The sequence below is a fragment of the Mytilus californianus genome, unplaced genomic scaffold (genome assembly GCF_021869535.1).
Source record: "Mytilus californianus isolate M0D057914Y unplaced genomic scaffold, xbMytCali1.0.p SCAF_1, whole genome shotgun sequence".
Lineage (NCBI taxonomy): Eukaryota > Metazoa > Mollusca > Bivalvia > Mytilida > Mytilidae > Mytilus > Mytilus californianus.
In genome coordinates, this window is record NW_026262581.1 from 42,876,433 (window position 1) to 42,889,783 (window position 13,351).

General features: G+C 32.8%; 1 protein-coding gene across 4 annotated transcripts in view; it reads left to right on the plus strand.

Moving 5' to 3' along the window:
• LOC127702642 (uncharacterized) overlaps window positions 1-13,351 on the plus strand; it is a 48,344-nt gene that overhangs the window by 13,883 nt on the left and 21,110 nt on the right. For all 4 annotated transcript variants that reach the window (XM_052206944.1, XM_052206951.1, XM_052206935.1 and 1 more), the window contains one exon: window positions 9,240-9,386. In XM_052206944.1, coding sequence (XP_052062904.1) covers window positions 9,240-9,386 — 147 coding nt within the window. The remainder of the gene's footprint in view (window positions 1-9,239; window positions 9,387-13,351) is intronic.

The window sequence follows — 13,351 nt, forward strand, 5'->3', positions numbered from 1 at the left end:
GATTCCTAACATCACTGAAGAGACATTAATTGTCGAAATCCGGATATGGTGTACACATTTTTGCACCTCATGTTTGCGGTAAAACATCTTTTCCGCAGGTTCATTGTTTTCTATTTGGTATTAAATTAATAATTAAGATCCGTTTGTTACATCTGATGATCCGTTTTTTTTGCAATCGCCATGGCAGTCAGCAGGGTTTATGAACATCCGTTGTTCGACCTGCTATTCAAATGCGTTTTGTTAAAATATACTTTTTCACTTGTTTGGTCTTTTGGAAATGTTGTTTGTGCTGTATTTAGACCCCTCTACCAAGAAATTTGTTTTGCATGCACACGTATAGAAATTGCGGTTTTTATCCAACGCAATCATAGGTTTGAACGTTGTTTTCAATTTAGACTTGTTTATATTTTGTCGTTTGGGCTTGTATTATATTTGCCTACGGGTTTATATATAAATCTTTCATTCTATTTCGACTCTTTCAAAATTCAAGAGTCTATCCTAAATTGAGGTAAATTATATGGCCTTCTAAATACCGTTTCGATTCCTAACATCACTGAAGAGACATTACTTGTCGAAATCCTGATATGGTGTACAAATTTTTGCACCTCATGTTTGCGATATACCATCTTTTCCGCAAGTTTATTGTTTTCTGTTTGGTATTAAATTAATAATTAAGATCCATTTTGTTACATCTGGTGATCCGTTTGTTTTGCAATCCCCATAGCAGTCAGCAGGGTTTAAGAACATCCGTTGTTCGACCTGCTAGTCAAGTGCGTTTTGTTAGAATATACTTTTTTACTTGTTTGGTCTTTTGGAAAATGTTGTTTGTGCTGTTTTTAGACCCCTCCACCAAGAAATTTGTTTTGCATGCACACGGATAAAATTGCGATTTTTATCCCACGCAATCATAGGTTTGAACGTTGTTTTCAATTTAGACTTGTTTATCTTTTTTCGTTTGGGCTTGTATTATATTTGCCTTCTGGTTTATATAATCCGTTCATCCTTTTTCGACTTTTCAAAATTCAAGAGTCTATCCTAAATTGAGGTAAATTATATGGCCTTCCAAATACCGTTTTGATTCCTTACATCACTGAAGAGACATTAATTGTCGAAATCCGGATATGGTGTACAAATGTTTGCACCTCATGTTTGCGGTATACCATCTTTTCCGCAGGTTTATTGTTTTCTGTTTGGTATTAAATTAATAATTAAGATCCATTTTGTTACATCTGGTGATCCGTTTATTTTGCAATCGTCATGGCAGTCAGCAGGGTTTAAGAACATCGTTGTTCTACCTGCTAGTCAAATGCGTTTTGTTAAAATATACTTTTTCACTTGTTTGGTCTTTTGGAAAATGTTGTTTGTGCTGTATTTAGACCCCTCTACCAAGAAATTTGTTTTGCATGCACACGTATAATTTTTGCGGTTTTTAGGTTTGAACGTTGTTTTCAATTTAGACTTGTTTATATATATATTTTCTGTGACTGCATCCTGCATTAATTTGTGAGATCCTTTACGATAGATAATTCAGCTGATCTGTAAAAATTCCATCTTCATGCCTTATATATCATGTACTGTGTTACGACGCTAGATAAAAACTGACGAGGAAAGGTAACACTCGGCCACCGAAAGCTTTATTATTGTAGAGCCTAGGTGGTCGAGTGGTCTAGCGCGTCGGGGATAGTGCAAGGCGATTTGCTGCCACGATATCTCGTATCCCGGCCAGGGAAGAAAAAAACATTTGCTTCTGCAAATTTACAGATCTAACATTGTTGAGCTGATGTTTAGACGAATTATATATATATATATATATATATATATATATATATATATATATATATATATATATGTATCGAAAAAGATTACTTCAGAGTTGTATTTTATAATTGGTTTGTTGAGGGTATCAAAGAGGTTAAAATTGAGAATGGAAATGGGGAATGTGTCAAAGAGACAACAACCCGACCATAGAGCAGACAACAGCCGAAGGTTTCATGCCACTTTGACTGGTAAATTATTCAAAGACTTTGTATAAGCTTTTAAACCAAATGAAGCTTTTTTGGCTTCTTTACTAGTTCTTTAGTGCTATGAGACAGGTTGCCATTAGATTTAAGTAATAAGCCTAAAAATTAATATTCTGATACATTATCAATGTAAGTTTTTTTAAAACTTATAAGTGGTGGTTCTAGTTTAGAGCATATCCTATTAATTATCATGGGTTTTGTCTTTTTATTATTTTAATCTATCTGCCATGTATTACAATGTATGATTACATTATAGAGACCATTCTAAAGTCCTGTTTTGGTTTCTGATAATATTAAAAAGTCATCTGCAAAAAGCAGGCAACTTAGTTTTGAGTCTATGATTCTTAGAGGATAACATAAATCATTTTCAAAGACCTCTTTAATATCATTAATGCAAATTTAAATAGAGTTGTTTGCACCTGTCCTAAGTCAGGAATCTGATTACAGTAGTTGTCGTCTGTTTATGTAGTTCATACGTGTTTCTCGTTTCTCGTTTTTATATAGATTAGACCGTTGGTTTTTCCGTTTGAATGGTTTTACACTAGTAATTTTTTGGGGCTCTTTATAGTTTGCTGTTCGGTGTGAGCCAATGCTCCGTGTTGAAGGCCGTACCTTGACCTATAATGGTTTACTTTTATAAATTGTTACTTGGATGGAGAGTTGTCTCATTGGCACTCATACCACATCTTCCTATATCTATTGGACTCAGTAAATCACCTTGCTTTATCCCTGTTGTTATATTAAAAACATCAGTTGCATTGTTTTTTGTATTTAAGTGAAGACCCAGTGTCATCATATTGATGTTTTATAATGTTAAAAAGTTGCTTTCCTACCCACATATTAAAATGTTTGAACAAAAGAGCATCTCTCCATACAGAGTCAAATGCCTTTCTTAAATCTACAAAACAAGCATATTTTTGTTTTATTTTTATGTAAATACTTATTTATTAGAGATTTTATTATGAAATTGCTATCTGCAGTTCTGTGGTTCTCTCTGAAACTAAATTGACGGTTACTTAATTGGTCATCTATGATTTTAGTAATCCTATCATTTAGAGTTGCATTGAATATTTTTGTAGAAAATCAATCAGAGACTCATCTGTAGTTATTGGGATCACTTTTATCCCCAGATTGATGTATTGGGACTAAAAATGAGTTTCTCCATGTTTTAGGGTATTTTCTTGTTTGTAGGATAAGATTAAATAGTTTTACATACTTTTTAATCATAAATGAGTGGGAATATTTTATTACTTCATTTATTATTCTATCTGGGCCAGAAATTTTCCCTTATTTTAGACCTTTTATAACTTTTTTTTATTTCTGTGAAACTGAATGGTTTATCTGTTTCTAAATTTTCTATAATATTATTTTCTATATTCTTAACTGTATTTTCTATTTCCTTTTGGCAGGTAGCATTAATTTGTGTTGGATTTCCTTGATCCATAAAGTGTTTTATCAATTTGTCTTCTTCTATTTATATTTCAGGAATATCTTTCGTTTCATCTGTTCTTTTCTTTATAAATGATTTTAGTATGTTCCAATGTTCTTTTGGACTTTTACCATTATTTTCCGATAGTGATGGAAATATTTTTTGTTGATATTGTATTCTCTTAAGCTTTACCATCTTTTTAAGATTTTTACATAGTAGGAAATATTTTTGTTTTTAAATGATTATTACTTGGTTTATTTTTTATTTGATTACCAATGGAACTAATCTCTTTTTGTTTCATAAATTACATTATCTGACCAAGGTTGTTTTCTTTTCTTTTTCATCTTTTTGTTACATCGAAACATTTTCTTATACGCTATCATCAGAAATATGTGTTAGCTTTTCAACTGCGTCATCAACACCATTTCAGTTTTATTAATATTAAGTATTTCCAGACTAATAATTTTCTCTCTAATATTGTCATTGAATATAGCATTAATCACCAAGTTCTTTGATTGGTCTGTCCATTTGTAAGTATACTTTTCTTTTTATTGTTTACTTATTTAAACTCGGTGTTCTCATTAATTGAACATTTTGAAAATAACTCAAATTAATCAATCAGAGATATGTAAAGTCATTTGTCTTGAAATATTGAAATTAGGACAGGAGACTCTCACTCACTGAAGCATAATCAACAGTGCTAAAACCATTTTTAGACATATAAGTATAATAACCTAACGAATCTCCTAATAATCCTCCATTTTTGTCAACACAGGCTTGCTCTGTTTGATGGGGTGAAGGAATGACAAACAAACACATGTATGAATTGAAAACTGTCATTTATCATTAAAATGACGAAGAAGCAACAAAATGATAAACATGTATAATTAAATCAATAAATCATATTTATACATACATATATGTTTATAATTACAAAACCTTATTGACCCATCCCATCAAAGATGGGGTTACATTCGCCCATCGAGGATGGGCTTACATTCTAATATAACACTGACATCTAGTATGACAAAGTAAAAATATGATTGTGCCTTACATAAAATATAACAATTTTAAAAATAATTATTATAGAAATCAGTTATCAAGGGAGGGATGGGGTATAATTTCAGTTCCCAAATTTTCCTGCCACTTTCAATCCTCAACTGAAGCGCCTTCTAAAATCATATAACAACAGGGGAAGGAACTAACTTTGTAATAAACATTTCTCCAACATAAAGTCAAAGAGTTATGCCGCTTTATATAGTACCGCCAAGTTTGCCAAAAAAATCATTTTTGATAAAAATTATCATTTACTATATGCATGAATGAATCTCTAGTTGATAAACCAGGGTTATGTCGAAGAACGTCTCGCCTTTTTTCTAAAAAAGTTCATCGGAAGATACCAAGACTTTGTTGATACATATTTCGTATCAACTTCGCAAATAATACAAGATGGACTTGAATTATAGATTCTGGGTACTGACGTTGTTTATCATCTTAATCACGTGTTAAAGTGTTCTTTTGTTTGTCTTCGAAATTATTAACCTTTACTGTTTGTGGTAATATCCTTTAAACGTGGCTCGGTACTTATGCATCCCGTCAATTTGTTGTTGTGCTGTGGTCATACTTTGTGTATTCTTGTCTTTCATTTGAGCTCATGTGCTTTGTTTATACCATTTTGTTTTTCTTTGTTGACATATTTGTTTGTTTTTATAGTGATTATGATTATAACACAATGTTGACTGCTGTATCACTATTTTTGACATTTTTACCAATTATGTCCGATTGTTTTGTTCACACATTGTTGTCAATATGATGGAATTGTATGCGACTGTCATACACGTGAGAAGTTTAGCTAGCTATAAAACCTGGTTTAATCCACCATTTCTTACATTATGAAATGTCTATACCAAGTCTGGAATATGACTGTTGTTGTCAATTCGTTTGATGTGTTTGAGCTTAAGACATTGCCATTTGATAAGGGACTTTCCGATTTGAATTTTCCTTGGAATTCGGTATTTTTGTTATTTTACTTTTTACTATATCAATGGCATAGATTAACTTCTATTGACAGATATCAAATAAGGTATTTATAAGAATAAATACTATTTTGAAAATAATCATTTTTTTTTCTTAAGATGAAAAATATAGAAACGAGATTTTTAAAACTGTTTTACCTCTAAGTGGGCAAAATCTTCTTCCTTTACAATATAAAGTAAAAGGGCTTTTAATGAGTTACAGGTAGAATTTTCGATACATTTAACTTAAATAGGTCCTGCATTCATGGTTTAGGTGTTAATGTAAACCAGTAGATTTGCATGTGACATATCTTACATTCATTTAAATAGTAAGATGTCTACTCATAAATAAAAGCATATTAACCCTTATATAAAAAAGAAATCTAAAACCGTAATCGTATAGTTATTCGCGGTACTGAATTAATTTTCGATTTCTAAGATATAGAATTGTAGTAGGGTGCCCAGTGTCCAAAAAGTCCTCTAGTTAACGAGTTTAAGGTAACGGATAACACACGGCTAATTTTGTTTGCAAATTATAGGAAAATTATTATATTTTACAAACATGATTGTCGTCGTAATTTCCCGTGGTCACGATTTTCTATATTTCGTGTTTTACAGGGTACCCCAGATACTGTATTATACGGGGAATCTTTAACATGAAAAATAAAATTATTGCGCTCTTTTTTGGTGGTTAAAATAGTACTAATTATATAGTTTAGATATTAAATATATCATATAACGAAAGCGGAAAGTATTCAAGTGATTTTAGTATAAGTATTTCAGCATTTTAATAAGACAAACATTTTACCCGTAGTTTACCACATTTTCATCGAATGCAAAATTATTACGTGTATCATCGCGATATTTTTTACTCTGAATAAAGCAATAAGGCACAGTGCATGTGTGTGCCAAATTTCATGTGTGAAATCAAAGTCATTTCGAAGAAATAAGCAATTTAAAAACACAAATTTAGGCAACATTTTGGCATCGATTAAGCACGGATAATCTCGTGCCATAATCATTTTGTAGCTTACACTATTAAGTCATTAACAAGGACAGTGGTCACTCAATACATTTCTCGTTTGTGCTTGTTTGTGGTTGATTCATTTGTTTATAATAGCCAGCTGACTTTGTAGATTGTTATTTTCTTCGGAGGAATATGTTTTGTGTCTGTTTTTCAAAACTTTAAACTTTTTATTGACTAGATATTTTTGATATAATTGTAGTATAAAAATCAAATCGGTCAGTTTCGTTTCACATACGGAATATGGCACATCAATTCTATGTTATGGTTTTCCATGATGTTTTCGACCTAAATCCCTCAGTGTGAACAACAACAAAAATGTACAACCGTTCGTGCTATAAATTATACACCAGCAGACACAACTGCGGTAATTTCAAAGATGAATTGGCAATTGGTTTGTCCGAGCAAACTACTGAAGCCAATGACCTACATGTGCCAAGCATACATGTTCAATCTTTCTACCATGTTTCAAATTGGAATGCTTGATTTTTTTCTATGATAATAATACAATTAAAAATAATCGGTTGTTTAAAATTATAGGATCAGCTATAAAAAAAACCCCGACAAGACAAATTGTGAATCAATCCAAACGAAAAAAAAAAATAAATGAACCAAAATCTTTAAACACAAGCGAACAGAAACACGGTCAATTGTAATCGGTGTATCCCTCCTCTCGGAACAGGGGAATACAAACACATGACAAAAGTTCACATAATTATTTAGATCCTCAACTATCCTGCATTTAATGTTGCAGAGTATTCATTTTCATCCTGTTTTGTGCAAAGTCAAATTTTTTCAGTTCACATCAGGCCAATTTTTTTCATTTTCAAAATCCATTTCCCCTCCCCCTTTTCGAAATCAAATGGTCGTCCCTTTATTTTTGTTAAATTGTTTTGTTATAAATTAGGCCATTAGTTTTCTCAAATGAATTGTTTCAAATTTTTCATATCGGGTCCTTTTATATCCGACCATACGGTATGGGGTTTTCTCATTGTTGAAGGCCGTACGGTTACCTATACTTGCTTACTTCCACATCTCCTTATTTTTTTATATTATACAACGAGTTGTACTTCAAATTAACATTATCAATGTTCCATACAAATGAGGTAAGATCGGATAAACTCTGCCACACAGAGATGTACACCTTGCTACCATTACATACACAAAATATATTTGACCCACTACGTATATTATCTGAGATACGGACTTGACCACTGAAACTAAACCGTTTTCACTGATCCACGAAATGAGATCGAGGTCAGGTGAACCATGTCTCACGGACATATAAACCTGGCAAGGATACAATATATTAGTAACCAAATATAGTTATCCTAGAACTCATGATAAGTGAGACATTCACATGACAAAAAAAAAGCTATACAGTTTTTTAGCAGTCACTAAACAATGAAAATGAGGTCAAGGACAGAGATTATATGACAGACGGAAACTTCTATATACAAAGTATGAATCCTCCAATTCCTCTGCCCTCTTAACTATGAAGCTATACAAATAGTTTACGGTGTTGCCGCCGCCACCATCGGATTGTATTCTGTATGCCCATCATTCTGCGACTTGCGTCGAATGCGATTTAAAAAAGAACAACTGAAATTAGCTCTCTAAGCTAAACCTGGTCGGTGGGCTTCCAACTTTACAGTAGACAACGAAACGCAATAGCTACTACTAGCTTCGACAATTTTTCTATGTTGTTTTAATCTGAATAAAATTCTGATCTATATTAACACGTGTGCTCGTATATATAAGCACATATGAGGATAACGAAATCAGAGATCTATATTTTAATTATATTGATGTTGTTTACAAGTGTTTGTAAAATACATCGATGTTGTACATAACCCTTTTTTTGTAGATAATCTTTAACTTCATGTCAATTGTCGGCCAATTTATGCTCAATAAGTCATATATAGTACACTTGATATAAGTGTGTAAGATGGAGTGATTAACCTGTTTCTAATTGTCATTTTTTTATAACTTTGACAGAAACCCTCCCCCTTTTTTACCGTTTGCAGTTTTTTTCTTATTTCTATAAAGCAAAGATGTACTCAGACCTGCTAATTCAATCCATTCTTAGTTAATATTACACCACTTTTGGAATCAATTACAATTTGATGTTCTTCCACACTCACCAAAAGAAAATTGGATATTTACCCAGAAAATCATTACGAACACCTTCTATCAAAACACGGAAAAGTAACATTTGGGGAACTTATAAATGTTAATATCTAAAAAAACATCTCTAGAGGTCACTTGTATCGAATCTTGTGTGAAAAGTTCGAATTTGGAAATTTTAATAGGTCAAGGTCACTGTTATTTAACAGTTGATTGAAAATTGTAAATATGCACCCTATAAGTACAAATGTCAATCTCGAACCATATTTGGCAACAGAAACATCAAATTAGTCCTAAATATAGAAACTATAGTTATAATTTGCTATAAACGCATATATGTAGAGGCGGCCAGCTGTCTAAACGTTAAGCTGCCTTTTCCTTGAAATTATAACTCTGACCTTTGACCTAGGTCGAAAGAATGACATATCGTTCTGAATGAAAACAACTCCACATAGGTATATAACTCAAGTTAACCAACACATTTTGCACAACGTCCTTTCCTACAACCGGGGGAGTTCTTCACACTTTTTTGAAAATTTGACTTTATGCATACCATTAAACTAATCAGTTTTCTAAAGATTCAATTGATTGTTGTTAGTTAATTTTGTCAATGTTTTTTTCAGTACCAATTGTCAACGAAAAATTACGTAATTTAAAAGGAGAGCTAACTTCAATTCGATCGGACATTAATAGTGTAGAAAGTCGTCAGAAATCATTGTCCTCTGACATCAGCAGTGCTTTCAGTCGTCTTACAGCAAATGAGAAAAGAGGTAATTGCATTCCTCCTCTAAAAGAAGGTGTTATTTATTATTTTTATTATATGTAAGTTAAGTACAAGTTGTAATTTTGTACAAATTATAATTTTTTATAAACTTTTGTACAAGTTATCGGTATTTGGACACCCATCTTCTTTCACCGATTGATAAAAGTTTGTCCTGAATAATTAGCTAGACTGTTGTTTTACTGACCAGTTTTTCTTACATGAGCCTTAAATTAAGCACTGTCCTCTTTCATATACAGCTGCACAGAACAATAGAGTAGAGCATTGCCAGACCTATGTAAAAATCGCGTTGAAACGTGATCTGTGTTTAATTTATAATTCAATAATTTTTTTGTATTTCAATTCTGTACATACATTAACATAGGTAAATGCTTTAGGTCCTGGTTTTCGAAATATCCAAGACGTTTATACAGTAAGGATCAGCTATATACCTTTTTTTTTTAAACATGTCAGGAGAACTGTTCTACAATAGTCAATTAAATCGTTCTCCTGACACCCTTTGAACAGTTTCTGTCATTAGCGGTTTTTACCCTAGAACATTTTTGGACAGTTCTTTTGGACAGTCCCCGAGAGTATCACCAGCCTAGTAGTCAGTTCTTCTGTGGTGACTTCGTTATGGTCATTTGTATAAACTTTTACCAAAAAATACATATTTATATCAGTCGAAACAATTGGGCTTTTCTTCCATCAGGCATACATAACCTTATCCGTATTGGCAAAACTTTTCGGTAATTTTGGTCCTCAGTGCTTTTCTTCTTCTTACTTGATTAAGCCGTTTAGCTATTTTGATTCGAGCGTCACTGATGAGTCTTGTTAACAAAAAAGCGCTTATGGTTTACAAAATTATAAACTTGGTATCTATAAGTTGAGTTTTCGCAACTACTGGGTCGATTCCAATGCTGGTGGATTTTTAGTTTCCGAGGAAATCACCAGCCCAGGAGTCAGCACTTCTGTGCTGACATTAGATATCATCGATACGGTCATTTGAATGAATTTAATTTTAAAATCTTTGAATTCATCAAAATACTTATCGGCATTTTGATCCTCAATGTTCTTTAACTTCTTACTTGATTTTGCCTTTTAATCATTTTGATTCGAACATCGATGATTAATCTTGTTAAGACGAAACGCGCGTCTGCCGTACACAATTATAATATGAAAACAAGAAATTGTGGTATGATTGCCAATGAGACAACTCTACACCGGAGACCATATTACATAGAAGTTAACAACTATAGGTCACTGCACAGCCTTTAACAATGAGCAAAACCCATATCGCATAGTAAACTATAAAAGGCCCCAAAATGACAAATGTAAAACAATTTAAACAAGAAAAATAACGCCCTGATTTATTTACAAAATGATAAACGATTTATTGATCGAATGATTGTTGTTTAACACCAATTTCAGCACTGTTGTGCTAATTCGTTGCTATCAGTTTTTATTAATGGAGGAAGCCCTTGTGACCGAAGAGTACCATCGACATTCGGTAGGAAAACTAACAATCCTAGTCAATTAAGATTGAAGTCGAGTACAACCTCAGTGTTGACAGGCTAGTGATATAATAGTTCGACTACTTAGACCACTCGGCTACCGAGGCCCCAACAATTAATAAACAAAAAACAAATATGATATACAACACATGACAATATAGTCATTTCTGGGCAGATCTATCCTAGAGCAGTTTTGGACATCTTACCTAGAACAGTTTTTGACAGTTCTACCCTAGAATAGGTATAGGCAGTTCTATTCTAGAACAGTTTTCAAAAGTTTTACCCTAAAACAATTTTGGAAAGTTGTACTCAAGAATTGATTCTGACATTTCTGCCTTACAGCATATACTGGCAGTTTTAATTATAGACCTGTTTTGGACAGTTCTATGTATGATGTACTTTTATTTTTCTTCTTTATTTCTTTATCTATTTTTTTTCATTACATAAATCTTGTTTATTTTTTAGCGCATCTGGTCTAACAGCTCATGTTAGATTTCCCATTAAGTGACGTTCGTCGTAGTCCTTAATCCGTCGTCGGTCATAAACGTATATGTAAGAGAATGATAATCCCTTTCTTCATGAATAAGTACGAGCGTTAGCGAGTACTTATCATGAAGTAAGGGATTATCATTCTCTTACAAACTTAGAATATTGTAAAGTGCTCAAGGCTCAAATGATCTATCAATTAGTTTCATTGTCAGTGCAATGTTTATAATTGATGCATGACTTCCTTTTTCGGCATGTCATTTATGGATTAGTTTTAGTGATGTGAGGACTTTCTTATCATTTGTTACACCCCAGTTCTATTGTTATACTTCATAGTTTCTATTTCTGAAACAAGTGTAAATTGAATAGATCTATTGTTGCGAATAACAATGGATTTTGACCACAGGGTGTGACGAGCGGGGTTTCTGGAAACCCCTGCTTCTACATCCCGCAAACAAAGTCCATTGTTATTCGTAACAATAGAAATTGATTATTTTTTAAATAGCATGAATATAAGACATTACTAATAGTGTTCACTACAAATTGTTTCATGATATTAAAAAACACATTTTAGGAAATTCCAATAGGCATCTATATGGAATACAAAAATAATCCTTTATTAAAATACTCTTTTGCTTGAAGGTAATTTTTTTTTATCACAGTCATGTGTCTCTATTCTAAAGCATTGATCTGTAAAAAAAAAATGGGGATTCTAACTACCGGACCCCCCCCCCCCCCACCCCCCCCGTTTATCCAGTGGCCGATCCGGGGTTGGGGGTTCCGCGGGTTGGACCCGACTTTTATTGAAAAGATCAATGCATTTGAATGGTTGGACCCCCCCCCTTTTTCTTTTTAGTTATGAACCCCCGGGATCAGCCCCTGATTGCCCCCAAAAAGTGAGTTCCTCTATATTAAATATTGTATGTTGAGCGTGTCTGGTAGTCGGGTTTTTAATGCAAACACACCTATCCCTTAGCATGTTCGAATATGAATGTTTGTTTATTCTCGAGAAGAGTGGGGAGGGGGGGGGTTGTTTTTGATAAAATCGTAAGATATAAAATACAGTTATGATTACCTTTATTAAACTGATACAGGTAAGTACTTTGGGTTATAATATTGCCTTTATCTTTAGTCTCTTCTACCAAATCCAACGCTTGCCACAAAATGTCGTCCGTCTTATACCCGTCCATATTAACAACTGTATACCAGCAGCATGGTGTATGTTTTGTTTGTAATAAGAATACACGAAACACGTCAACCTTGACCTCCTGATCCATATTAGCACATAGATTTAACGGGAATATGCAAAACAACTTTGACATTTGTAAAAATACACTCACTTGTCAAAGTTTGAACGAAGATAACCAAAAAAAGGTTACTAGTGGGGTTTCATGTAATAAAAAAAATATTGATATTGTCAATAAATATGCTATAGTTTTTTTTTCATTTAATAATCAATGTTAACAAATATAGGGTTTAGAATGGGGTGTAAGTTAGTTATACACCTCGGGATACGGCGTGTCTGGATAAGAAACCCCTCCGGCCTCCGGCCGACGGGGTTTCTTATCCAGACACACCTATCCCTCGGTGTATAACTATTACGGAAATATTTTTAAAAAAATGCGTTATAGATATTAGGTGACACAACAGTAGAAAGAAAAGGTAGGAATTGTATGTTTCCTGATTGTGAGTATGAATGTAAATCATGTAATATTTTAGTGAGGAATTATCCTTTTTTTATTTACAGTTTAAATCAATTAATACATTTGAGTAACAACTAAATTTTATTTCACAGCCAATAATTTGGTCCGGCTTTTTACATCAAATACTGTTTCATTATGTCAGGAAAATGTTCAAAAATAATGCCCTTAAAAGAGTTTTTAATATGTTCAAAACTAAATTCCTGTTTTTTTTTTATCGGAATACATGTATTGGAAATAACTATTCTCCCCAACTGCTGATCAAGTAATCAAAG